The sequence below is a fragment of the Melanerpes formicivorus genome, unplaced genomic scaffold (genome assembly GCF_026170545.1).
Source record: "Melanerpes formicivorus ecotype bairdi unplaced genomic scaffold, bMelFor1.0.p_v2 SCAF_13, whole genome shotgun sequence".
Lineage (NCBI taxonomy): Eukaryota > Metazoa > Chordata > Aves > Piciformes > Picidae > Melanerpes > Melanerpes formicivorus.
The window spans coordinates 5,672,307-5,697,878 of NW_027142365.1; the positions used below are offsets into that span (position 1 = coordinate 5,672,307).

General features: G+C 41.1%; 1 protein-coding gene across 1 annotated transcript in view; it reads left to right on the forward strand.

Moving 5' to 3' along the window:
- Window positions 1–5,656: 5,656 nt before the first annotated feature.
- The window catches only part of LOC137445010 (sodium channel protein type 5 subunit alpha-like), a 38,865-nt gene continuing 18,949 nt past the window's right edge, over window positions 5,657–25,572 (forward strand). The window contains exons 1-15 of the mRNA XM_068146414.1: window positions 5,657–5,911; window positions 7,297–7,415; window positions 9,002–9,109; window positions 11,650–11,778; window positions 12,909–13,000; window positions 13,835–14,038; window positions 16,476–16,484; window positions 16,537–16,594; window positions 17,264–17,405; window positions 18,247–18,441; window positions 19,406–19,588; window positions 20,375–20,758; window positions 21,477–21,603; window positions 23,735–23,973; window positions 24,765–24,965. Of these exons, the coding sequence (XP_068002515.1) occupies window positions 5,657–5,911; window positions 7,297–7,415; window positions 9,002–9,109; window positions 11,650–11,778; window positions 12,909–13,000; window positions 13,835–14,038; window positions 16,476–16,484; window positions 16,537–16,594; window positions 17,264–17,405; window positions 18,247–18,441; window positions 19,406–19,588; window positions 20,375–20,758; window positions 21,477–21,603; window positions 23,735–23,973; window positions 24,765–24,965 (2,445 nt within the window). The remainder of the gene's footprint in view (window positions 5,912–7,296; window positions 7,416–9,001; window positions 9,110–11,649; window positions 11,779–12,908; window positions 13,001–13,834; window positions 14,039–16,475; window positions 16,485–16,536; window positions 16,595–17,263; window positions 17,406–18,246; window positions 18,442–19,405; window positions 19,589–20,374; window positions 20,759–21,476; window positions 21,604–23,734; window positions 23,974–24,764; window positions 24,966–25,572) is intronic.

The following is a 25,572-nucleotide window of genomic DNA, read 5'->3' on the forward strand; positions in this document are numbered from 1 at the left end:
CTCTCTTTCTTCCTTCTCTCTCTTTCTTCCTTCTCTCTCTTTCTTCCTTCTCTCTCTTTCTTCCTTCTCTCTCTTCCTTCCTTCTCTCTCTTCCTTCTTTCTCTTTCTTCCTTCTCTCTCTTTCTTCCTTCTCTCTCTCTTTCTTCCTTCTCTCTCTTTCTTCCTTCTCTCTCTCTTTCTTCCTTCTCTCTCTCTTTCTTCCTTCTCTCTCTCTTTCTTCCTTCTCTCTCTCTTTCTTCCTTCTCTCTCTTTCTTCCTTCTCTCTCTTTCTTCCTTCTCTCTCTTTCTTCCTTCTCTCTCTTTTTCCTCTTCCTCATGTTACAACAAGGGACTAGTCTATGATCATTAAAAGCTTTTCAGCTCTTTTCTCTCAGATCCCTGCGCTGCCACAGAGTTTCTTAACTTCCTCAAGTGCTTGCAACTGGCCGTTTGACAACTTGTCAATTGACTGCTCAAGCACTTACAGAAAATGATCTCTATACAGATTTAAATTATTTATGATTGCAAAGTAGCTGAAAATTAGTCCATCCTTACCATGTGGAAGAAAATGTGACTTAACACTTCACTAATTGCTAAGTGGGCTTGTCCTGTAAGTAGTCATTAAGGAAGCAATGTAATATAAGGAGATCCTAGAATTTGTAGGTGTTCACAGGCTGCTGATGAGTAATGATGTTTGCCCAGTCCTACCTCTGACTGTAGAGTCTTTGCAAGTTTAGCAGTTATCCATAATTTGAGGCAGCAAGAGAATAGGCTTAAAGGATACAAAGAGTTGAATTTATCTCATCTCACTCAAGACATCTCAGGCCATCAGTTCTAGCCACTTGGCACTCTGAGATGTGATTCGTTGCAGTGTGAATGTGAAAAGATGTCTCAGCAGGCAGTGGGAGAGCTAGAGGAGATGAAGCCCTTGGAGATGTCTGTAGTGAAGTGAGGTGAATCCCACCCAAAGGGGCTTCCTGGATCAGTGTTGACAGGCATTATTAGACCTTTGTAAATTGTTTTGTGAATATCCGCACTGCTTGCTACCTTCATTCCTCATTTCAGGGGATCAAAAGGATCCAGATCAAAAGAATGGGATTTAGCTCAGATTTTTTTTTTTTATAGGCAATGAAGAAAATCAGTTACACTTTCCATCACTTTTCTGTCTTAATCTATATATTTACTTATCTTTAGCTGGTCTGTGTGCTCAATTTCATTGACTGCAAAGAGGGTGTGGAGTAGCTAGATCAGCTGTTGACATCTTTCATTCAGATGCCCTGCTGTGAGACTCAGAGGACTGGAGCTGTTGGTCAGGTTGTCTAGGGAAGGTAAACAGAGTTTGAGGTTCAACTTGGAATATTCAAATGATTGTTTCCCAGCTTGGTTCAGGTAAGGTGTGATGTTTCTAAAGGTGGGAAAGTAATGAGCAAATATGTTGACCATTGTCCCCTTTGGCAATCTCAATAGATGGTGTTATTCAGACCTTGTAGGCTGTTATAAATAAGTAGACTAAATGGTATGATATTTGTTTTCCTTATATAGAGACATTAAGGGAAAGAGGAAGCTGCCTTTTACCTTTCAAATTCTATTTAATATTGGGTTTGTTATTACAGTGGTTCATGGAGGGAAAATGTGGTGAGGGACATAATTTGAAACCACAGGAGGATCAAATGGATTGAGACACTCTAGTGTTGGAACAGATTCCTCAAATAGTTGTGCCATCTCTGTTCTTGGAGATCCATTTGGAGGAGTAGGTAAAGGTAGAGACCTAAAAAACTCTTGAGTTCCCTTACAACTTCATTATTAGGTGATAAAACAAATTGCATGTGTTAACATACAACATTTATTTTCACATGTGTTTTAAAGGTCATTAAGACAATATCAGTTTGGATAGATTAAAAAGACAATGTCAGTTGGGATAGATTAAATCATCTGCCTCAAAACTTATCAAAGTTTTTGAAGAAAGAACCACAAGAGGACACAGTCTCAGGCTGTGCCAGGGGAGGTTTAGGTTGGATGTTAGGAAGAAGTTCTTCACAGAAAGAGTGATTGCCCATTGGAATGTGCTGCCCAGGGAGGTGGTGGAGTCACCATCGCTGGAGGTGTTCAGGAGGAGACTTGATGGGGTGCTTGGTGCCATGGGTTAATTGTTTAGGTGGGTTGGATTGGTTGATAGGTTGGACACAATGGTCTTGAAGGTCTCTTCCAACCTAGTTTCTTATTCTATTATAACTTCTGTTAGCAAAATCTTTCCTTATTCAGTTCTAGAAAGAGTTGTCTCATCTTCTGGAAATGAAGATGCAGAAAGATGCAACACAACACACATCCACCATAACAACTTTGAGGGGTGCAGGTGGCATGTCTTTCTAAGGCCTGTTGATGCTCTTGACTCCTGACATAATTACGGGAGATTCAAACAGCTGGATCTATCTAGAGACTCAAATTTTGTTCCTCCAAGCACTGGGTGTTGCCACTGAATAAAAGTCTATTGCAGAAGAGTACAAAAATTACACTGTTTTGATTGTTCCAGTAAGACAAGTCCTCAAACAACTGTTATGTCAGATGCTGGGCCCCTCAGTTTAGGAAAGATGTTGAGTTGCTGGAAGGTGTCCAGAGAGGGGCAACAAAGCTGGTGAGGGGTTTGGAGCACAGCCCTGTGAGGAGAGGCTGAGGGAGCTGGGGTTGCTTAGCATGGAGAAGAGGAGGCTCAGGGGAGAACTTATTGCTGTCTACAACAACCTGAAGGGAGGTTGTAGCCAGGTGGGAGTTGGTCTCTTCTCCTGGGTGGTCAGCACCAGAACAAGAGGACACAGTCTCAAGCTGTGCCAGGGGAGGTTTAGGCTGGATGTTAGGAAGAAGTTCTTCATAGAAAGAGTGATTTGCCATTGAAATGGGCTGCCCAGGGAGGTGGTGGAGTCACCATCACTGGAGGTGTTTAGGAAGAGACTGTATGGGGTACTTGGTGCATGGTTTAGTTGATAGTGTTGGATGATAGGTTGGACTCGATGATCTCAAAGGTCTTTTCCAACCTGGTTATTTCTATTTCTATTTCTATTTCTATTTCTATTTCTATTTCTATTTCTATTTCTATTTCTATTTCTATTTCTATTTCTATTTCTATTTCTATTTCTTTCCTATTCTATTCTATTCTATTCTATTCTATTCTATTCTATTCTATTCTATTCTATTCCATTCCATTCCATTCCATTCCATTCCATTCCATTCCAATTTCTTTTTAAACCAAAGGGATAGTTTCAACAGGAAAGAATTGCCATCATCCAAGATTAAGAAGAATATAATAACTAAAAAAGATAATCCTGGCCACTCTGATCATACTAATTACCTTGGTCAGTCTGGTTACATTGTCAACACATTTTCATCTCTTTCCATAATGGATCATGAAGCCAGGAAATCAAATAATTGAGAACAACTTTTATTCATTAACCGAGGATTGAACTGCAATGGCTTTAACAGCGAGAAAAGGAGAGAAAACAACTTTGACAATAGCCTTGTTTCCCAGCCTGTCACAGGGAAATTCTGAAGAGGAAAACACACTTGGAGGAAATCAGCCTTACTTCAGAAAGGTGTCTAGCTACATGTCTTGGTATTTGAGAAATAGTTCTTAGAAAAAATGTTTGTTAGTTAAAAGAACAAAGCCTAATTTCTTTTCTTTCGGTTTTCTTGTTCTTCATCTTTAATCACATAGATTTCATTCAAGCACACTGAGGTCTTCAGTCAGTGAAAAGATAAGGGAACTTCACATTTTAAAAAGATATCAAATGTCACACTGCTTTGCAGGTATTTCAAGCCTTGAGAAAAGGCCAAATGATGCTTTGCTGCTTTTATGCCACCAAGGGCAAAAATGGTTTTGCATTAACACTTTTCACTGCTTTTGGTCAAATTGCTAAATCTAGTCCTGGCCATATAAAACATTAAATGTATCTCAGCTGCACTTTGTGTGCTGTCCTCCCTGAGACTATGAGAAGCAGCAGTTTTTATGGGAATATGTTAAAAGGTGCTTGAATGAATCAGGAACATTTTTTCCCCCCAGATTACTCCATTTTTAAATAACCATTAGATTTTATTCAGGTCCAGGCTGAGTAGCTCAGAACTGTCCATGAATGAAAAGTGTAGGCTAGCCTTCTACTCCACAGATTGAACCTGCTATCAATGGAAATTTTGCTACATGTGACACAGCAAGCATAGGACTTTATTTCCTTTCCTTAGTATTTCTTCACCTGTGGAGCAATTTATAAAACCATCAGTAAAAACTTCCCTGCCTGGACTACAGCTCTAGTCAAGAACCTGCAGACTCTACCTGTCTTCATGTTTCCTCCTACTTTTCCATCCTTGGATTCAGACAGCAACATGGTGTTTGGTTTTGGTTGGGTTTGGTTGTAGTTTTTTTCCCCCTAGTCAGTCTTGATGGAGAATGGTGTGACACTCACACTTTCTTTTCTGGGATTTGAAAGATGGTTTCATAGAACAGAGGAGAGAAAACCCCAAAGAAATCTGCCACAAACTCAGAATTGTAATGGTGAACTTTTGAGACCAGGTAGACTTTCACAGCAGTGCTGTGTGGAGGGATGGAAGGTCTGGATGATTTGGCACAATGCAAAATAAAGTCATTATTGTATTCCCTCTGTGCATTGCACAGAAATTGTGTCATTTCATGCATCATTCACAGCTCTCATTACTGATACCACAACATCTAAATTACCCTGAGCATCCACAAAACAAAAACCACTTTGGCCAGCTGAAGACTTGAAAACTTGGGAGCAGATGTTAAAGGGTTTCATATTTTGCTACAGTACCACACACAGCTTCCCAACTGCTAGCTTCATCTTGAAAAGTGCAAAATAATGAATATTCTTGTCTGAATGCCTTATTTCTCTTCCAGAAATGTTTCTGGTTTGTGCTGGAAGCAAGGGCTACTTTTCATATTTACAATGCTGTGTGCTTATTGAAGCAGAGAGGGAGGCAGGCTACAAAACAGAAGAGATTTCACTGCAGATAGTTTGCCACTGGCTTTCAGCTGTTGTTTTCCCAACAGTGGCTTCCTACAGTACTGTGAGGACAGCAGAAATCATATTGTATCTAGAGAGAAATGAAATGGCATTGCATGGCAGGAAAGATCCAGAGAGCCAGCACACAGGCAGTAAAACAAAGCCCTTTTTATTCAGACTTTGTTTTCCTGGGATGTTTATAGTGCTTGGAAAGGAAAGGTGAAAGAGCAGGTCATCTGGTAGCTGTCCCTTGAGGACACCTTACGCTTCTCAAGATTAAGCTCTGACTGCAAGTTATGGAGTCAGTTTTGAAGGAGATATTGAAGTGGCAGTGGCAGCTTCTGGGTGGAAGGGCTACGTGTCTCTGGTGTGCTCTTCTTCCATGCAGCCTGAGCAGTGATTCCCATCCCAGATGGGAGCATTTCACATTCTGTGGGTGGAATTGCACTTGCTTCATAGTTCCATGGCTCTGCACTGAATCAACTGTGAAGAAATCTCCACATAGAGCTTTTCAGTGAGTTTAGAAGCTGGTGTCTCAGTTGGTTATTACCTATGCATGGGCAATCAGATGTTTAATTTTCATAACTTAACCTGGTTAGAGTTACTTGACTTCCTTTCCACTTGTTTCTATTATTAGGGCAGAACTAGTGACAGGAAAAGAAGAATGAAAAATGGCTGAGTTCTTACTACCTGGTACCAACAGCTTCTGTAAGTTCACTTTGGAATCCTTGGCTGCTATTGAAAAGAGGATTGCTGACAAGAAGAATTGTCGAAGAAATACTATAGACCAGAAACCTGAGGAGAAACCACGTCCTCAGCTTGACCTAAAAGCTTTCCAAAAACTACCAGCACTCTATGGCAATCCTCCTCCAGAACTCATTGGGGAACCACTGGAGGATATCGACCCATACTACGAAGATCGTAAGGTCAGAGCCCACCAAGATGCTTGGGGTTTAATTTGGTTGACTGTGTTGACAAGAAGAGTTTATGTGAATAATCTGTCAAATAGTTTTGCTTACATCCCTTTGGAAAAACTATCATCCCTTTCTAGGTTATAATAATGCAGGCAGTTGGCACAGCTGAATGACAAGCTGTAATCTTCTTAAAAACAGCTTAATTTTGAATTACAGGAATTAAATAATGCAAACTTGATTAACATTTGAATAAGAATGGAAGCAGAAAAAAATAAAATGAAATGCCTAAAGGAAGAAAAATGGGGTTTGGCTCAGATCTACAAGAAATTATAGTAATTTTGTGAAGTTTCTTAAATTCCTTGGTTTGAATCACTGTTTTCCTCTCTATCATGTTCCAAATGCTCCACTTACACGTACAGTAAATGATCACCTAAGTAGAGAAATTATTTAAAACAGTTGCTTATGAATCCTTAAAACCTACTTATTCAAGCACCATGTTCTAGCCACCACAAGTAGTGCAAAATGCTGTTTTTAATCAGGAGCAAAGGAATGGAAACTAATCCATTGGAAATTATGCTTATTGACTGAGAAATGATTAATACTGTGGTCTAATTTCTGCAGTCTTAGAGCCGAAGGCTCACTATCAACAACAGCAAATAATGACAAAGGCTGCAATTCTCCCTTCTACCTCTGTGCACCTTGGTTCAATGAGAGCTTCATTTGAAGACAGCAGTCACTAGGAAGATTAGTTATGTGCACAACTCTTTGCAAGGTTTAACAAAGAAGCTCATGCTGAGGATTGCTTTTCTTTTGCAGCTTGGCAGTTAGAATAGAATAGAGTAGAGTAGAGTAGAATAGAACAGAATAGAACAGAATAGAATAGAAAGAATAGGAGTAGAGATAGAGTAGAGTAGAGTAGAGTAGAGTAGAGTAGAGTAGAGTAGAGTAGAGTAGAGTAGAATAGAAAGAATAGGAGTAGAGATAGAGTAGAGTAGAGTAGAGTAGAGTAGAAAGGAGTAGAGAGAGTAGAGTAGAGAAGAGTAGAGTAGAGTAGAGTAGCGTAGTAGAGTAGAGTGGAATGGAATGGAATGGAATGGAATGGAATGGAATAGAATAGAATAGAATAGAATAGAATAGAATAGAATAGAATAGAATAGAATAGAATAGAATCAATAAGGTTGGAAAAGGCCTCAAAGATCACCAAGTTAATGGGCATTAACTCTTTCATCATTTTATGACACAAGCACAGCAAACTATTGCAGAGAATCTTCCCCTTTAAACAGACTGAAGTAAAAACCAAGCTCTTGCTCATCACTGATGCAACAAGATACAGCACAAAAATTGTCCTCTCTTCAACTTCCTGAAAACTTTCTTTCATGTTTCTTTTTCTTCATAAGGTTTTCATAGTGCTAAACAAGCAGAAAACAATCTTCCGATTTACTGCTACACGTGCCTTATGGATCCTCAGTCCTTTCCACCCAATCCGAAGAACAGCAATTAAAATTTTAGTCCATTCATATCCTTTTGTTGAATTTATTTGCTCTGTTTGACCCTGGACCCTTGAGCGGTGCTGTGCTCCTGTATTTGAGATCACTGAATGAATGTAGCCTTTTCCTCTCACCAGATTAGTTGGATTTATGAATTACCTTAGAAGTTATTATTGTCCTGGTGCTCTGTGCTGTGCAGAAATCAATAGTGTTGTGAGCACTTCAGTACTCATAAAACTGCTGTTGGAGTCTGATTTTTCCTACCAATTTGGGTTTTGAGACTGATCACTGATGCTGATTTCCTGATGTCCCACCAAAAAAGTCTCACATGCTGAAGCCTTTCCCAGTGAGAACACTAATAAGATCTCTATCCTTTTTCTCATCTTCTGCTTTATTCTGTAAGAATTAAATTCAACTCATGTGCCAAAGCTGATCAACCATTGACCAATTTTAAGAGAAAAAGGCTGAGATAGGCAGGCATGTGTATGAAAACACACAGGAAGGAAAAAGCACACAAAGTTTATTTCATTGGGAAATCAGGTTAAAAATATTCCATCTTTGCTAGATGAAAAGGAACATTTCCATGGATGCTGTTGCAGGGCATGCCCTTGGAATATAAAGGTGATATAGATCCTGTGTCGTACATTAAATGTAGATGTCAAGAATCATTAGGGTACTGCTGCATTTTGGTGCTGAGGAATGAAAACAGAGCAATAACAACACTGTTGCTCACGGCTGAGTCAAGCCCAGTAGAGTCTGCAGTACCCCTGTGTGAATTAGGTTTCTAGCTATCTCCTGGCTGTGTGATGCTGAGTTAGCTACAATGAGTCTGAAGTTTTCATCATAGTAGAGTATAGACATCCCTGGAAGAGTGATGCCTCTCACTTGAGGTAGTAAGTTGGCTGATATTGACATTTCAACAGTCCATCTCCTGGGTTGGTGAGAGCTTGACGTTGTCTAGAGCTAAAGCCAGGGGATTTTTGTGGGAATGAAGAGCATGGATGATGGACAGGCTAGATGCCTTTCCCATGCACATCTACCTCCTGGATTGCCAAAAGGTGTGGTATGACAAAAGGCATGAGATTCCCCTCTGGAGCCAGAAGCTGTCTACACATGAGCTAGGCAGCCAAGTTCCCTTTCATATTCTATAGTCAGCAGATCCCACAGAGCAGCTGGGCAGTTTCAAGAGTTAGTTAAACTTGGGCATCTAGAGTTCTTTGAGACATTTGCAAGTATCCATGTAGACTTCAGAAGAGTGCAGCTCTGCCAATGCAGTCAGGTTTGGGCTTCACCTGTGTGACCTTGGGTGAGTTTTTCACTTCTATGCTATGAAATGAAACAAAAAAATTGCATCCTCTTCTCCTGCTCTTTGAATGATTGAAGATCCTTTACAAGTTTTGCAAATGCTTAGAGCAGCAGATCTCTAGCCCATGAAGAAATCCAGATGGCATGAATAACCATGCTTGTGTGTTGTCCTCTTCATGGCTCAGAATTGACAAATACCTGTGCATGCTGTTCTTACATGTGCCCTAAAATCAACATCTACGACTGCCAGATGATCTAAATGCATTTCTGAATCAATGTCACATTCTTTGCCTTCACTCCCATGATTTACATTATTCACTTTTTTTATCATGTGCACTATTCTAACTAATTGTGTATTTATGGCTCTGACTGAGACCACTAAGAACTCTTCATCTGCTTCATGGAACAAGTATGTTGAGTAAGTATCTTTGGGTGGGTATGGCTTTTAATTTTCTAGTTATATTGAATTCTTGAGACTCATCTTGGTGCCTTCACTCAAGAGTTTATTGGGAATTTAGAAGGAAAGTTGCTTGTGTTAGGGAATGTGGGTCTTTTTAAACTCAATAACTACAATAACTCTGGTGTTACAGGAGAAAGTAGATTAAGTTCCACTGTTGGACTAACCTCATGTCTGTCCTATTGCTTCAGCTTGTTATCCCACTGTCTAAGCTCAATAATCATTTGCTCTTTATCAGAACACATTTCCCAGTGTTCCTGACACTGATGAAGCACAAGAGTTGCTTTCTGCTAAAATTCTTTTCAATAATATTCAAATCTTGAGTTTTGCTCTAAAGGAAAAAAAAGCTTCCTGTCAGAAGTTCCTGTCCTGCAGGATGCTGTTGGGAAACAAAGCTCTTTTCTTCAGTGCTGCCAATGTTAAATTACAATAAACCCATGCCTTTGTAGTCATGCTTAAACTAGATAATCCCAAGTTTTTATTTCCTTAAAATAAAGTATTTCAGCTCTCAACATTTCAGTCTGGGAAAATTCTAACCCAGGGGAGAAGATTGCAAAATACTTAGAGACACCTGAAAATGGCAAATTCTCATGCATCCAGGAACAAGAGTCTGTGTGGTATCAACACAGATATGTTCAGAAGATGCTGAGATATGTAAGTGTAGGGTCCTGCATCTACAGAGGAATAATCCCATGTACCAGTACAGGTTAGGACTGGAACTTTGCAAAGGAACTGGAAAGGAACTTTGCAAAGAAAGACCTGGGAGTCCTGGGGACAAGAAGTTTACCACGAGTCAACAATATGCCATTGTGGCCAAGAAGGCAAATGGTATCCTGGGGTATATTAAGAAGGTCCAGCAGGTCAAGGGAGGTTCTCCTCCCCCTCCATTCTGCCCTAGTGAGACCACAGCTAGAGTATTGTGTCCAGTTCAAGATAGACAGGCAACTACTGGAGCGGCTGTGAAGATGCTGATGAGATAGGAGAATCTCTCCTGCAAGGAAAGACTGAGAGATCTGAGACTTTTAGCCTGGAGAAGAGCACACTGAGAGAGGATCTTGTCAGTGCTTATCAAGATCTAAAGGGTAAGGGGGCAAGAGGATGAGGCCAGACTCTTTTCAGGGGTGCTCAGTAAGAGGACAAGGGGCAATTCACACAAACTGGAACATAGGTTTTGTCTTTGCTTTGAGGGTAATAGAGCACTGGAAGAGGCTGCCCAGAGAGGCTGTGGGGTCCCTTTCTCTGTAGATATTCAAAGTGTGCCTGATTGCAGTCCTGTGCATCCTGCTCTGGGTGACCCTGCTTTAGCAGGGGAGTTGGAATAATGATTCCCAGAGGTCTCTTCCAACCCCCAGTTTATTGTGATTCTGTGACATTTCTTTAGCTATGAGAGCATTAAAGGTTAGATAAGAGTTGTATCTAGTGCTGGCATCAGGTCTGCTGTTCAAATGCATTTCAATAATAATTTCAGAATACTTCTTTCCAAATGAAAAGGGAAGCACTACATGTGTATCTCTTCTTAGTGCATTTACTGACTACTGACTGAATGCCTCATGAATTCTGTAGGGAGATCTCTGCCTTGTTGAAATGCTAAGTGCACTCAGTAAGTCCAGAAGAGCTTTTACTGATAATTTTCCATTAATAAGAATAATTGCCATCTGAAATTGAAAGTCCTGCACTCTTGTATTTCTCTGTGTCTAAAACATTCTGCACAGAAATGGATGCCGTGCGCCCAAAGTAAATAGTACACAGTGCCTCACACGTTCACTTGGCCACTTGAAACCAGAGGAAGATACAAATTTGTGTCTTGATTTTAGCAAGAAACTTGGAGCTTCATGGTTTGCAAATTATGAGGAATCACGTGAAAGTGTTGGGAAAAAAAATGTTGAATGCCAAAAAGAACAGGTCACAATCATTCATGTTAATGGCCATGTCTAGATTGCAGTCTCAAACCCTGTGTAAGTCAGATCAAATCACAGAATCACCAAGGTTAGGAGAGACCTCAAAGATCATCAAATCCAACCTGTCACCACAGACCTCATGACTAAACCATGGCACCAAGTGCCATGTCCAATCCCCTCTTGAACACCTCCAGGGATTGTGACTCCACCACCTCCCTGGGCAGCACATTCCAATGCCTAACAACTCTCTCTGGGAAGAACTTTCTCCTCACCTCAAGCCTAAACTTCCCCTGGTGCAGCTTGAGACTGTGTCCTCTTGTCCTGGTGCTGGTTGCCTGGGAGAAGAGACAAACCCCCTCCTGGCTACAACCACCCTTCAGGTAGTTGTAGACAGCAATAAGGTCTGCCCTGAGCCTCCTCTTCTCTAGGCTAAACAATCCCAGCTCCCTCAGCCTCAAATGCACTGAAATCAATAGCAGCTTTTCCAGTACTTCTCTTCAGCTTTATCTTGGTTTGTTGTCCTAGACAGTAAACAGTCTGCCTATGTCTCTTCTGTTAATTGTTAATATTGCTGTTTTCCTTGCGGCACTTTTCTCCCCTCAGATTTACTTTCACTGGCATTTACACTTTTGAATCATTGATAAAAATATTGGCAAGAGGCTTCTGCCTAAATGAATTCACTTTCCTCCGAGATCCCTGGAACTGGTTGGATTTCACTGTTATCATTATGGCGTAAGTGGGAACAGATAAAATATGGATTACCTGTGCTTGTGATTGAAGTTCTTGTTGCTGTGGTGCAAAAGGTTTCCTGCAGTATGATAAATCAACCCCTGTGGGTCCTAATTGTATCTGAAACTCCCCAGGACATTGACTCTTCCCCTTGTTTTATTGCCCACTGTGTAACACCTGTGTATTAGTCTTTCAAGAAGGGAGTAGAGCTGGGCAGAGCAAGAGGTTTGTTGAGCCAGGGGTGGTTTAGGTTGGATATTAGGGAAAATTTCTTCACTGCAAAGGTTGTTGAGCACTGGAACAGGCTTCCCAGGGAAGTGGTGGAGACACCATCCCTGGGGGATTTGAATGACATGCAAATGTGGTGCTGAGTGACACAGTTTACTCTAGACCTGGCAGTGCTGAGTTAACAGCTGGACTTGGTAGTCCTCAAGGTTTTGTCAACCAAAATGATTCTATGGTTCTGCATACTCTGAATGTAGGTGAATGGATAGATTTCAGTCAGTGAAGTGTATCACAGTATAGCCAAGGTTCGAAGAGACCTTGAGCATCATCAAGTCCAACCTGTCACCACAGACCCATGACTAGACCGTGGCACCAAGTGCCACGTCCAATCTCCTCTTGAACACCTCGAGGGATGGTGTAATAGCTGGGCTGTCAAATACACACACACTAATCCTGTGAGTGCAAATGTAAGTTTGAGATACTGGTACAATGGATTAAATTTGGGCTCTTCATCTCCAAAAAGAAGGTAGCAGGAGCTTCTAATTACATTTCTAGTAATTAGAAAGCTTTTTACTGATCAAGTGCAGCTACAGAGAGGAGATCAAACCAGCTCAGTTAGTGTTTCAGCTTGAAATGAGGAAGTTTGAGTGTTACCTTTGTTTATATTTTAAATGCATGGTATTTTATGATACAGACACACAAGCAGTTGTGCACAAGTCAAGAGCTACCTCATAAGGTCACTAGTAATCAAGAAATGGGTTTCTAAGTCTCCAGAAAAATCCTTGATAGGTAGTCTCTTAATACTTAAAACATGCTTGGAAGGACTGACAGTTAAGAATGACCACTGTTAAATAATTGCTCTGTTTACTCCACTTAACCACTTGATGTACCCCATCCTGACTTTGCAGGTATGTGGGAGCAGTTAGTAACTTGGGGAGTGTGTCAGTCCTTCGGACTTTCAGGGTTCTGAGAGCTTTAAAAACCATTTCAGTAATTCCAGGTAAGAAAACCTATTTGCTGAGTATTTTCTATCACTTACAACTGATTCTTTGCTCCAATCAAAATGTTGGCATTTGCCTTTGTTAATTTCCCCCTCCCCCCCTGTATCTTTCACTGATTGCAGACATCGCTGAATTTATGGACACAGTGTCTCACTTCACCAGGCCCAGTCAGAATAAATCAAGCATTAGAAACAATCTAGTATTTAATTTATCTCCATTATGCTTCTAAAGATTTTGTCAACATCTAATAATGTCAATGTTACAGAATTCTCTTCTAGCTGGTCTGTGAGCTATGGTTCAAGAGAAACTGGTGACTGAAAAGACTTCACTGTTGGTCATCTTCCATAATCCCTTCAGAAATCAGTTTCCTTGTCACTTTTTCTCTTAGTGTGTATTCTCTCTCATGATGAAACACAAATTAAGAACCTATGAGTTGCCTCTGTCTTTTCATTCTTGTCTTTTTTGACCACATTCAGTATTGTTTTCAATGTTTCCACTTTCCTCACATATTACCCATGCTGGAAAATTCATTTGAATGATGCATATTACTCTTTCTGGATAAGAATAACTCAACTAGCTCTGATTCCTCATCCTTGCCTAAATATTTTGCAGGATCGAGTGAACATCTGGAAACTGTAGGGTGAATCAAATGAGGAAAAGCAAATTTTTGTCATCCTCTCATCCAAACTGTACTTGTGTTGCCAATACATTTGCCAGATATTATCCAGTAATTTTAGGATGTTGGTTGTTGTATGTTTCTTTAACTCTAATTGAATATGCCAAATGAATTTTGGTTTTTCATCCCATTTTCCCTTTGTATATTGTCTTCCTAGGACTCAAGATCATTGTAGGGGCACTTATCCAGTCTGTTAAGAAGCTTTCTGATGTGATGATTCTGACTGTTTTCTGCCTGAGTGTCTTTGCCCTTATAGGCCTCCAGCTTTTTAAGGGCAATCTGAGATATAAGTGTACCAAGAACTGTACAGAGCTCAATATTACAACAGATGACTTCTATGAAATGTTTGCTAATGATACAGGTAATTTCTCTCTTTAGTTCTTTTTCAGTTGATAGTATAGACCCCTATGCATGCATGTGTAACCACTTCCTGTGAATAATATTGATGCTTTGATGATTGGTTATTTTGAAGAGTAACTACCTGATAATGGCTTTCAGATTGCCAGAGCATCTTGCAGGCATCCAGGAATGCAGCCTTTCCCTCCATTAGAAGAAATAGCACTCCCAAATTTTCCAGTAACATCCAGCTTGGTTTCCCAGAATGATGTGACAATAACAAACAACATTAGCTCATTCTCTGCTGCAATTCTCTAATGTTCACCCTTCACTACATGCTGAATAGTCTGTACATGTTCATTTTGCTGCCCAGTGAGTTACTCTTCAGCTTGAAACAGAGGAATTTGTTCAAAGTCAAGGTTACTTCTTCATATCATAGGTATCTTATTTTACCTTTTATATAAGATACATACAACATACATTTTTCATGTAGGCATCTGGAATGAGGCTGGTGATGGAAGGATAGAGCACAGATCTGAAAACACACCAAAGCATTCAGAGAAACAGCAACTGTAAGATTCAATTCATAAAGGAAAAACCTTGTGCTAAAGGAAAAGCCTCAATACACAGGAAAAAAAAATGCACTCAAAGTAGACAATGTCCCTGCCAGAAATATGAAGCAGCCTTCATCACTGAAGAAGAGCTCAACCAGCAAGTTCAAACATAGCAGCAGTTGTACAGGGACAGAAGCAGGGGAAATGTATTACTTAAAGGAAACACCCACACAGGATGCTGTTTGTATACATTCTGTGCAAAAGATTTGTCCAGACAGGATTTCTTTAATAACTTCACAGTCCAGGGGGAGAAGAAAAAAAATCTTTGTATAAAAGATTCTTGAGGAAAAACTCTCTGCAAGAAATTCATGCACCTAGCAGAAAAACACATGTGAGAAAAAAAGGCGTTTGCATATACAGAACGCTGTAAAAATTGCAGTTGAAAGCAAGCTTCAAAACAAGCCAGGCAGAACACCACGTGAGACCTTAGATACAAACCACTTTGGCTAAATCTACTAATTTTATGTGCTGAAGAAAGAGGAAACAAATCCCTCTGATTTCTTTTTAATTTATTTTATAATGCAGAACATTGCAGCTGTGTAAAGGCAATGCCCTGGAGAAAGCCAGGCTTAAGAACTGCAAGCTCCGTGTCGCTTCACAAGCTTGTTCACATCCTATGCTGTACAACCTCTGTGCTGGGTGATTTGCACACAGTTTTAAAGACAGTTAAATGACTTTTCCTACCATCACTTTTCACCATCACTGGAGGTGTTTCAAAAGTGATTGGATGAGGCACTTAGTGCCATGGTTTAGTTGATTAGATGGTGTTGGGTGACAGGTTGGACTCGATGATCTCAAAGGTCTTTTCCACCCTGGTTCATTCTGTATTCTGTATAAGCCTGGTTTTCTATTAAATAATGTATTGTATATTATTTTAAGGGGTTCTTTGGTTTTCATTTTGTGGGAAGTTCCCATCTTCAACATGAAGAGCTGTTACAAGCCTCTGAAGCTCAATCACTGAATCTGCTTAAACTTTTTGTCAGTTGGTAAGGACAAAACTGAACAAAATTTGGGTGGAAAGTAACCCAGACAGTGACTTGTTAATATTTACATGGTACTGTCCAGCTGATACTAAGGATTCCTGCTGGCTCTGAATCGTGCCTTCTTACCTGGTAAACACAGCTCAGGCTTGAGAAGCACCAGAGAGACAGGAGAGCTTCCTTGCATCTGCGATAATAAACCCACACCTTAATGGGGCTAATTAGCTCTTGGCACTAAAGCTATTGCTTTGCTGCTCTCTTGGATACCAGAGTGACTCATGTTAAGGGAAATAGAGGAAGGTGTCAAAAAGGGCACAGCTTTTACATCCTCATGAAGGAACCTCTATTCCTCAACTCAGCAGGGTTAGGACCTGCTGTTTGGCTCAGCAGAGCAGTGACATGGCATGGTGTGTATCTTCACAGCCAAATACTCCTTTTTCCTCCTCAAAATGGGGCACCTAATTTTTTATTTCTTTTTTTTTTCCCCTCTCTTATTGGAAACAGAAGTGGTCTGTGCAGCCCCAAGTGGTGTCTGTATACTGTCCTGGAGAGGCCTAATTGCTACTGGCCAAAACTACGTCAGAGCTTGTGCTAATGATTACCAAACCAGGGCCTGTGCTTGAAAATGTGCCTGCCAATTCATCATTTCCTTTATTCAGACAAGGTCAAAGTGATGATGTTTTTAAAACTTCTTTGTTTTTGTTAAAGACTGCCTTGAGTTTGAAATTTGTGCATGCACATATGGCTGTTTATGAACATGGGCAGGACATTTTCCAACCTGGTGCAGTTACTCTGAGCATTGGAAACCTCTCTAGGTCTGTGCACTTACACTTGCAGGTCACTGCTCACCCTTCACTGCTCACATTAGAGGATAGAAGTATTAGGCTAGAAAGTGCTTTGGTTTTAATTTTTTCCCCCCTTTTTTGTAGAATACTTTCCTAGGAAAGAGGGCACCTCAGATCATTTGCTATGTGGTCCTGGTGCTGGGTAAGTGCACTTAAAAATATTCCTTCTTTGTAAGTTTTCTCTGCCTCAGTGCTTCTGTGTTTGCTCAGTTACATAAAACAAAAGCAGAAACCCCAAGCCTTCCTTGAATGCAGTAACAGGAATGCAGACAACAAAATATAGGGAACAGTCAGATAATTTGTAAGGAACAAAGCATGAACATGCAGTTGATTGTTCAGGTCTAAATTCCTTTGAGCCTTTCCCGAAGTGCTGTGTTTCTCTGCCCCATGATCATACAAGAGAACTGAAGACAAGGAAGGTGTCAGATACAGCACAGGACAGGTATGCTCCTCTCTGTGTAGGCTCATGAGTTTTAAACTGGAAAAAGTAAACATGGCTTTGCAAGGGCAGGTTTGAGCAAGGAGGGAGATGTGGCTGCTTTGCAGTAAGGGGCAGAGGACTCATCCTCAGGCTGGTGATGAGGGAGCTGTCCTGGGTTGGTGGTCTGCTCCAGCTGTCTTCCTTTGTTGCTGGGTTGTGGGTGCTGCTTTTTCCATCCTACTTTCCATCCAGTGCCAGCTGGAATAGAAAACCATTTCACAACCTAATGAAATGTGGAGCTGGATAATAATCAGAAACCTCTGATATGATGCAGGTTTCCTTGAAATCTGCACAGCTGAAAAGAGCTCTGCTTTTTATGATTACTTCTAGGACCTGTCCTCCAGGCTACATATGCTTGAGAATTGGGCCAAATCCTGACCATGGTTTCACTAGTTTCGACACATTTGGCTGGGCTTTTCTTTCCTTATTCCGCCTGATGACCCAGGACTACTGGGAGCGTCTGTACCAGCAGGTACCAGCTTTGTGCATAACTCACAATTGGTCTTCCAGGGACAGAAATAGCTGAAGCAGAAAATGCTTAGACACTACAAGAAACCTCAAATAAAAGGAATAGCTACAGGTGGGGGCTGGTCTCTTCTCCCAGGCAACCAGCACCAGAACAAGAGGACACAGTCTCAAGCTGCACCAGGGGAGGTATAGGCTGGATGTTAGGAAGAAATTCTTGATAGAGAGAGTGATTGCCCATTGGAATGGGCTGCCCGGGGAGGTGGTGGAGTCACCATCACTGGAGGTGTTCAGGAGGAGACTTGATGGGGTGCTTGGTGCCATGGTTTATTTGATTAGATGATGTTGGATGATGGGTTGGACGCGATGATCTCGAAGGTTTCTTCCAACCTGGTCTGGTCTATTCCATTCCATTCCATTCCATTCCATTCCATTCCATTCCATTCCATTCCATTCCATTCCATTCCATTCCATTCCATTAAGTCATTAAGCCCATGTCCTCCCTTCTCCCTTCTTGCAAGATGCGACTCCTAGAAAGGCAATATTGAAGTGCTTCCCAGCAGCCCCTATCACCCTGCTGGTTTAGAGACTCTTTAAGAAAATGCTATTGTCCTTCAAAAATGTAACAATGCCTCCTCACTTGTCCTCCTGGGGTATATCAGTGATTCACAGGCAACCATGTAAGAGAGAAAAAGAGGGAGGAAGGGCTAAGCAAAGTATATTTCCATTAGGCTTCCTGAAGTATTATTCATAGGAAGCTGAGTATTTCTGAAGATTTTGGAGACGTAGAGAAAGCTTATTTGATATGTTTTATGGTAATTTTTATCTCTGGGGTGTGTTGCTTACAGACCCTCAGAGCTTCTGGGAAGATGTATATATTCTTCTTCATGCTGGTCATCTTTCTGGGCTCGTTTTATTTAGTCAACTTGATTCTGGCTGTAGTAACAATGGCATACGAGGACCAGAACAAGGCCACCATTGCTGAAACAGAGGCAAAGGAAAGAAAGCTTCGGGAAGCCATGGAATTATTACAGAAGGAGCAGGTGAGATGTAAATTATTTCATTGAAATCATTGGTCTCAGTGTTCTGTTGTCAGTCATGTGAGAAAACACATCACTCCCTGTGTACAGCTGTATATAGTAGTCACTCGTGGGAGTGATTTACTAAAAGCAGTGATTCCTCGAGCTGCAGGAGCAATTTCTTGTTTAGCTGTGCATTTTTCCTGTGAAACACTGAGTTTTGTTGTGGATAATGAGCATTACAGGCTGCTGTTAGTGTAAGACAAATAGTGTTCAAAAATCTGGAAAATATAAAAATTCCACCAGCAAGCAGCTTTCCAAAAGGAAATGGTAATTGTTTTCTTTATTTTTTTTAACTCTCTTTTTTTATCCTGGTGGGCTGCTGAGCAGAGAAATACAAAGTCATTCATTTGATCAAACTGTGTTAACATCTGAGCCACAAGCTATCGCAGTTGAACAAAAAGTCTCTTGGTAACTTTAATGTCTTGGAAGCTTCTGGAACAAAATAATCCTGAGGTTTGAAAACACTGTCCTAAATTCAGCATGGGGAAGAAAGTTAGCCACGGAGTGAATACAGTCCCAAGGATCCCAAATGAAAAGGCTTCATTTTAATACTGCTTGAACATGTATTTGGGGCAATGGATATATTCTACAGCCCCGTTTTCGAACTGAGCATTTTTATTGTGAGCAAACGCACCATACGGAGGGATAGGAGCTATAATGTGATTATTTTGCTCCTGGCAGGCCCAATACATGTGATCATGTAACATACTGCAGGCAGCAAATTGTTCAGTGCTCCATATGCTGGGATAGTCTTTCCTCTTTCTTTTAGTGTTATGGCATATTGGAAGATTTTTTTTAATGAGTTTTGTGAAACACAAATTGTTACAGGGAAATAAAGCAGAGCACAGAAGTGTTTTCTGTCTGCTGCTATTCAAAGCACCCAGCAAAAAAAAAAATATCATCCATGTTCTTCTTTCAATTTCAGTCATTGGCTTTTAAAGGAAATGATATCCTGTCAGTTAGCTCCCTCGAAGCCTCTCCTCTGTCTACCAAAGAAATCAAAGAAAGAAGTAACAGAAAAAAGAGAAAGAAATCCTTGGGGCTGGAAGACAGTGAAGAAGAACAACAATTCCCCAAATCACAGTCCACAGACAATCAACGAAAGTTGGTAATCTATTGTCTTGAGCCTGAGATCCTTACAGATTTTCCACATTTTAATGCTAAAATAAACTGCCTGAAAGCACAACCCAAATCCTATGACAAACACTGTTGGCTCTTAAGTCTTTAAAATAAATAACCTTGGGGGATAAGGAAGAATTAGAGGTCAAAATTAATTTGTAAAGGAAATGTAAGCAAAGGATGGAAGGAAAGTTACAAGAAGAGTTAAAAGATTAATATTGAGAAAACAAGTGAATGACTATTGGAATTCAACTTTTGTGCCCTCATTCTCAGTTAAAAATGTCTTGCTTGAAAAATAAATGTAAAGCTTCTCATATAGCTGATAGGATTTTGTTATCTGTCCCTTAAAATCCAAGTGTAAGCCTTGCAGTATGTGAAGGGGACTCACAAGAGAGCTGGAGAGGGACTTTTTACAGGTGTTTGCAGTGACGAGATAGGGATGGCTTTAAGTGTACATTTAGACTGAACATTAGGAAGAAATTCTTTACAGTAAGGGTGGTGAGACACTGGAACAGGTTGCTCAGGATGCTTCCTGCCTGGAGGTGTTCAAGGCCAGGTTGTCCCTGACCATGGCCAAGGGTTGGAACAAGATGATCTTTAAGTCCCCTTCCAACTCAAACCATTCCATGATTCCTTCCTGAAAAAGTCTAAATCAAATAAAACATTTTGGATGTGCAATAGTTGGCAGGAAATGTTACCAAGCTCTGCACATTTACCACTCCCCAACATTTTCTCTATGATCTGACATCCTCTCTTTATCCTCCTGGGCTTTCAGTCTTTCCTTGGCCTGATGTACGCACATCAGGCAAAGCACAGACCTAGCCATGGCAGCGTGTTCAACTTCCAAATACCTGCTTTGGAAGTTGATTCCAGAATGGATTTGGGTGATGAGGAAACACACAGTGCTGGGGAACACAAGATTCCGCAGCGGTCACCGTCGGTCACGCAGATGGGAAGGCGCTCCAGCATCCAAAGTCTGATGACCCACAGCTCTCACCCTGCCACCCCCAACTACCTGCAGGGCAGCAAGTGGCCTAACACAGATGACTGCAATGGAATGATAGGAGGGGGAAGCAGCAGAGTGCACAGTCTAGATCTAGTGTCTTCTGAAGGAGTTATGCTCCCACCAGTAATGGAAGACCCAGGAAAAGGGGATCTGGTAAGGAAAAGATACTCATTTAAATATATGCTTCCTAATGTGTTTTTGTTTTCTCTAAGTGGCAAGTTTCTCATCTCTTAAGAGTTCCAAAGTAATGCCAAAGAGTCATGTGAAATGAAGTTTACTGATATGAGTGGCTTATAAGCTGTCAGTAGAAAGTGACTTTTAATAATCTGATCAATTCTTTCAGCATTCCTTTACATTTCTGCTATTTGCCACTTGTACTAACACAGTTTTTAAGGGTCCTAGTGCTGGGATTACAAGCCACCAAGGAGCTTTTATATCCCATCCCCTGTCCAAGATAGTAATTTTGATCAATACCTCGAATGTCTTTCACTTTTCTATCACGTTTAGCTTCATGCAGAAGCTTTGTAAGTTCTCCAAGAGGACAGAGATGCTTTTCTACCAGTTTATCCTTAATCTCTCTCCTTTTCCATTAGTTAGGATATTTCCTAAGCCTGTTTCCCCTCGTACACTTATTTCCAAGGTCTGTGCTTGCCCTATTGCTTATTACATGCTTGCAGGATCCATTTACTGCAGCTTTACTGCTGAAGAGTAAGACCTTCATTCTCTACATCTATTACATCTTGTAAAAAAAAGGTACATTTCTCTGGCTGGGTGTCACTGTTCCTATTAACTTTCATAGTTACCCATCATCACTTTCTATTTCATTTTATTCCCGTGGTATCTCCCTAATCATGTTTACTTCTTCAAGCAGGCAGCTGTAAGTGATGAGAGCAGCATGATGCATTTGCCTCCTCATCTGTCAGTGGAGCACTTTAACGAGGCACTTCAGAGACAAAGGGCAGCAAGCGTAGTCAGCATAATTACCAGTGTCTTGGAGGGTAAGTGGTTCCTCATTATGCTTATTTCAATCCTAAGGTAATGCTAGCATGAAAGACCAAAATGTCAATACAGTTCTTAAAGGTTAACAGAGATTTGTAGGTGAGTCGTTGGGAATTTTATCATTAATTTAGCTCTTTTTAAAAAAATATAAAAATGCAGGATGACACAGTCCTTAGGCACTGGAGCACATCCTTTGCCTATTTGTAAGATCTCATTTTGTAGGACAGAGAGCGAAGGTGTGGTAGTGAGAAAAGTTCAATTCTCCCCCTGCCCCCCACAAACCACAGCTAACTCAGGCGGAGAAGCAAAATGGATAAGAGCTTTATTTTTACAAGCAGAATGGGATGCAGTGAGTTTTGATGTTACTCATTTAGGGTAGGTCTCTTCTCCCAGGCTACCAGTGCCAGAACAAGAGGACACAGTCTCAGGCTGTGCCAGGGGAGGTTTAGGCTGGAGGTTAGGAGGAAATGATTGCCCATTGGAATGGGCTGCCCGAGGAGATGGTGGAGTCACCATCACTGGAGGTGTTCAGGAGGAGACTTGATAGGGTGCTTGGTTTAGTTGATTAGGTGGTGTTGGATGATAGGTTGGACAAGATGATCTTGAAGGTCTCTTCCAACCTGGTTTATTCTATTCCATTCTACACAATATACAGTATTTACAGTATATACAAAAATCCACAGGAAAGAATGTAACACAGAAAACTCCCCCCCACCACCCTCGATAGAGGAGGGCTCCCCCCAAAACCCCCTATTCCCCATTCCTCCTTTTTTCCCAGAAAGGGTTAGAAAGAAAAGTAATTATTAAGGGGAAATTCTGTTAGTTCAAAGCAGTTGTTAAGGGAAGAAAAAAAAGAATTAATTTCTTATCTCATTAGTCCAAGGTCAGCGCCAAGCACAGAAAGAAAAAAGAGCTGTCCAGGCTGACTGAAACAGACTGACACTGCACAGACTAAAACTTTAAAGTTACATTCCCACTGATCTACCACTGAAATTTGTTTAGAATTATCTTTGTTTTCCTTTTTACACCAAAACATTCAGCTAGAGTGTTTCAGTAGCTGTCCTTTCTTAAAGGCACAGCCCAAAAACTGTCACAGAAGGGGACTGGAGAGAGAGAGAGGGTGGAAGGAGTTTCTTGAGCATCTGTGGGGCAGAAGGGGCATAATTTTCTCCTCCCAACCCTGTGACTTGTGATGCCACAGGCATGCAGAATTAACAAGATCATGCAAGCAAAACAATTTGTGGCAGTTCTTGGGAAACTGTAGACAGGACCTTTCCAGTGGAAGTTACCCAAGACCAAATTTCAGGCACTGTAGTCTGGATTTTCCTCACGTACAATCAGAAGTCCTGCAGCTGCCATCGACATTCTAGACTCTCTTAAGAGTCAAAGGAGACAAAAAGATATTGAATGTGATGCTGGCAGTGCCCTAGAACTCTCCACAGGGATAAGGTGAAAAAGGCCTTAGCTGCTATGTCAGCCTACAAGAGTGTGAGAAGCTGCAGAGTAGCCGCTGCATCATAAACATTTGTACTTAGTCAGATGGTTGTAGGACAGGTCTGAGACTAAGGCAAATAAAACCTGACCCAAAGGTTTTTGAAGTTTGCATCAATGTATTTTGAATTCATTTTTCTCTGAGTTTTACCTTCAAGCTTGTTGGCTGCTGTAAGGACAACATGAATGGAAGGGAGGTTGTAGACAGGTGGGGGCTGGTCTCTTCTCCCAGGCAACCAGCACCAGAACAAGAGGACACAGTCTCAAGCTGCACCAGGGGAGGTTCAGACTGGATGTTAGGAAGAAATTCTACACAGAGAGAGTGATTGCCCATTGAAATGTGCTGCCTGGGGAGGTGGTGGAGTCACCATCATTGGAGGTGTTTAGGAGGAGACTTGATAGGGTCCTTGGTTTAGTTGATCAGGTGGTGTTGGATGATAGGTTGGATGCGATGATCTTGAAGGTCTCTTCCAACCTGGTTTATTCTATTCTATTCTAAGGTGCAAGGAAGTTCTGAGGCTCTGGGGAATGTGAGGTTTCCTTTTTCTTCTCTAGTCTGTTGAATACTTAAAGTTGTCATTTCCCCATCTTGCTCAGTGATTACTCTTTAATTATAGTGAAGTTTTCTTTTGCATTTAGAACTTGAAGAATCTCAGAGGAGATGTCCACGGTGCCTGAGTGATTTTGCTTTAAAGTATCTCATTTGGGACTGCTGTCCACTTTGGTTGAGAATCAAGAAAAAAGTGTCTGCTTTCATAAAGGATCCTTTTATTGATCTCACCATCACCATTTGCATCGTGGTGAACACTTTGTTCATGGCACTGGAGCACAATAATATGTCAGACGGTTTTAAATTCATGCTTAATGCAGGCAACTTGGTAAGTAAATTCTCAGCTATGTGACATTTCATACCAAGGATTGCTTGATGGATGTTTTTACTTGAGACATTAAGAGTAATTGTAAAAAAATAAAGACTAGCAAACTCTTCATTTATAAGCTCTAAATTTCCAACATAGACAATTCCCAGATTTTATTGATACATCAAACTCTTGGAGTGGGTCTATAAGAGGGCCACAAAGATGAGAAGGACTGGAGCACCTCCCCGAGGAGACAGGCTGCGAGAGCTGTGGCTGTTCAGCCTGGAGAAGAGAAGGCTCTGAGGAGACCTAATAGCAGCCTTCCAGTACCTGACAGGGGCCTACATGAAAGCTAGGGAGGGACTTTTTACAAGGGCTTGTGGTGATAGGATCAGGGCGGGATGGCTTTAGGCTGGAAGAGGGTAGATTTAGAGAGAATATTAGGAATAAATTCTTTGCACTGAGAGTGGTGAGACACTGGAACAGGTTGCCCAGAGAAGTTGTGGATGCCTGCTCCAAGGCTAGGATGGACAGGGTCTTGATCAACCAGCTCTAATGGAAGGTGTCTCAGCCCCTGGCAGAGGGTTGGAACTAGATGATCTTTAAGGTCCCTTCCAACCCAAACCATTCTATGATTCTATAACACATTGGCAAGAAGGCAGAAAACAACCCTCCTGTTTTAATTGAGAGTGTGTTAGAAGCTCATAAAAATGGATTATGTTGACCTGTCCATGAATGCCATTTGTTGGAACACGATCTAAAGACAAGTTCATGGCTACTGTTAGGCTGACGCTGCTGCTTCTTTTTCACAGGTTTTTACAGGGATCTTCACTGCAGAAATGATCTTAAAAATCATTGCTCTAGATCCCTATTATTACTTTCAGCAGCCCTGGAATATTTTTGACAGTGTGATTGTCACCCTGAGTTTAATTGAACTCAGTTTCCCCAAACACAAAAGCAAGAAGGAAAGGCGAAAAGGAGGAGTCCTGTCGGTTTTACGATCCTTCAGACTGGTAATGGCTCATGCTTAGTCACCTACATAAAACTTTATTTTATGAAAATGATAGAGACTGCTTCTGTTGCCTGCAGGTAGGATCCTCATGGCACTAGGAATAAGAAATAGACTCCTCAGCTCCCGGTGACGTTAGAGACATTTGTTTAATGACATGCTTATTTTGAACACACCAAGAAATATTTACAGGAAAAGTGATTCCAGGGTAGGCATGCTGGGAAACTGATGTCAAAATTAACAGCTAGCACAAGGAATTTAGGGGAAAATATGTCACAGTACATATACAGAAAAACAATACTTAGAAGTAGGCATGAAATGATATTAAAATGTTCATATCACATGCCGAGGACTGATCATGGCTGCTCTAACAAAAGATTAGACTCTTTCTACAGTAGTACAGCAGGCAGGCTCCCAGATTTGGCCCTTTGTCTTAAACCTAAGTCAGGGACCTTAATCTTAAGATATTGGTTTGCTGGAATGTGTCCAGAGAAGGGCAACAAAGCTGGTGAGGGGTTTGGAACACAAGCCCTGTGAGGAGAGGCTGAGAGAGCTGGGGATGCTTAGCCTGGAGAAGGGGAGGCTCAGGGGAGACCTTATTGCTGTCTACA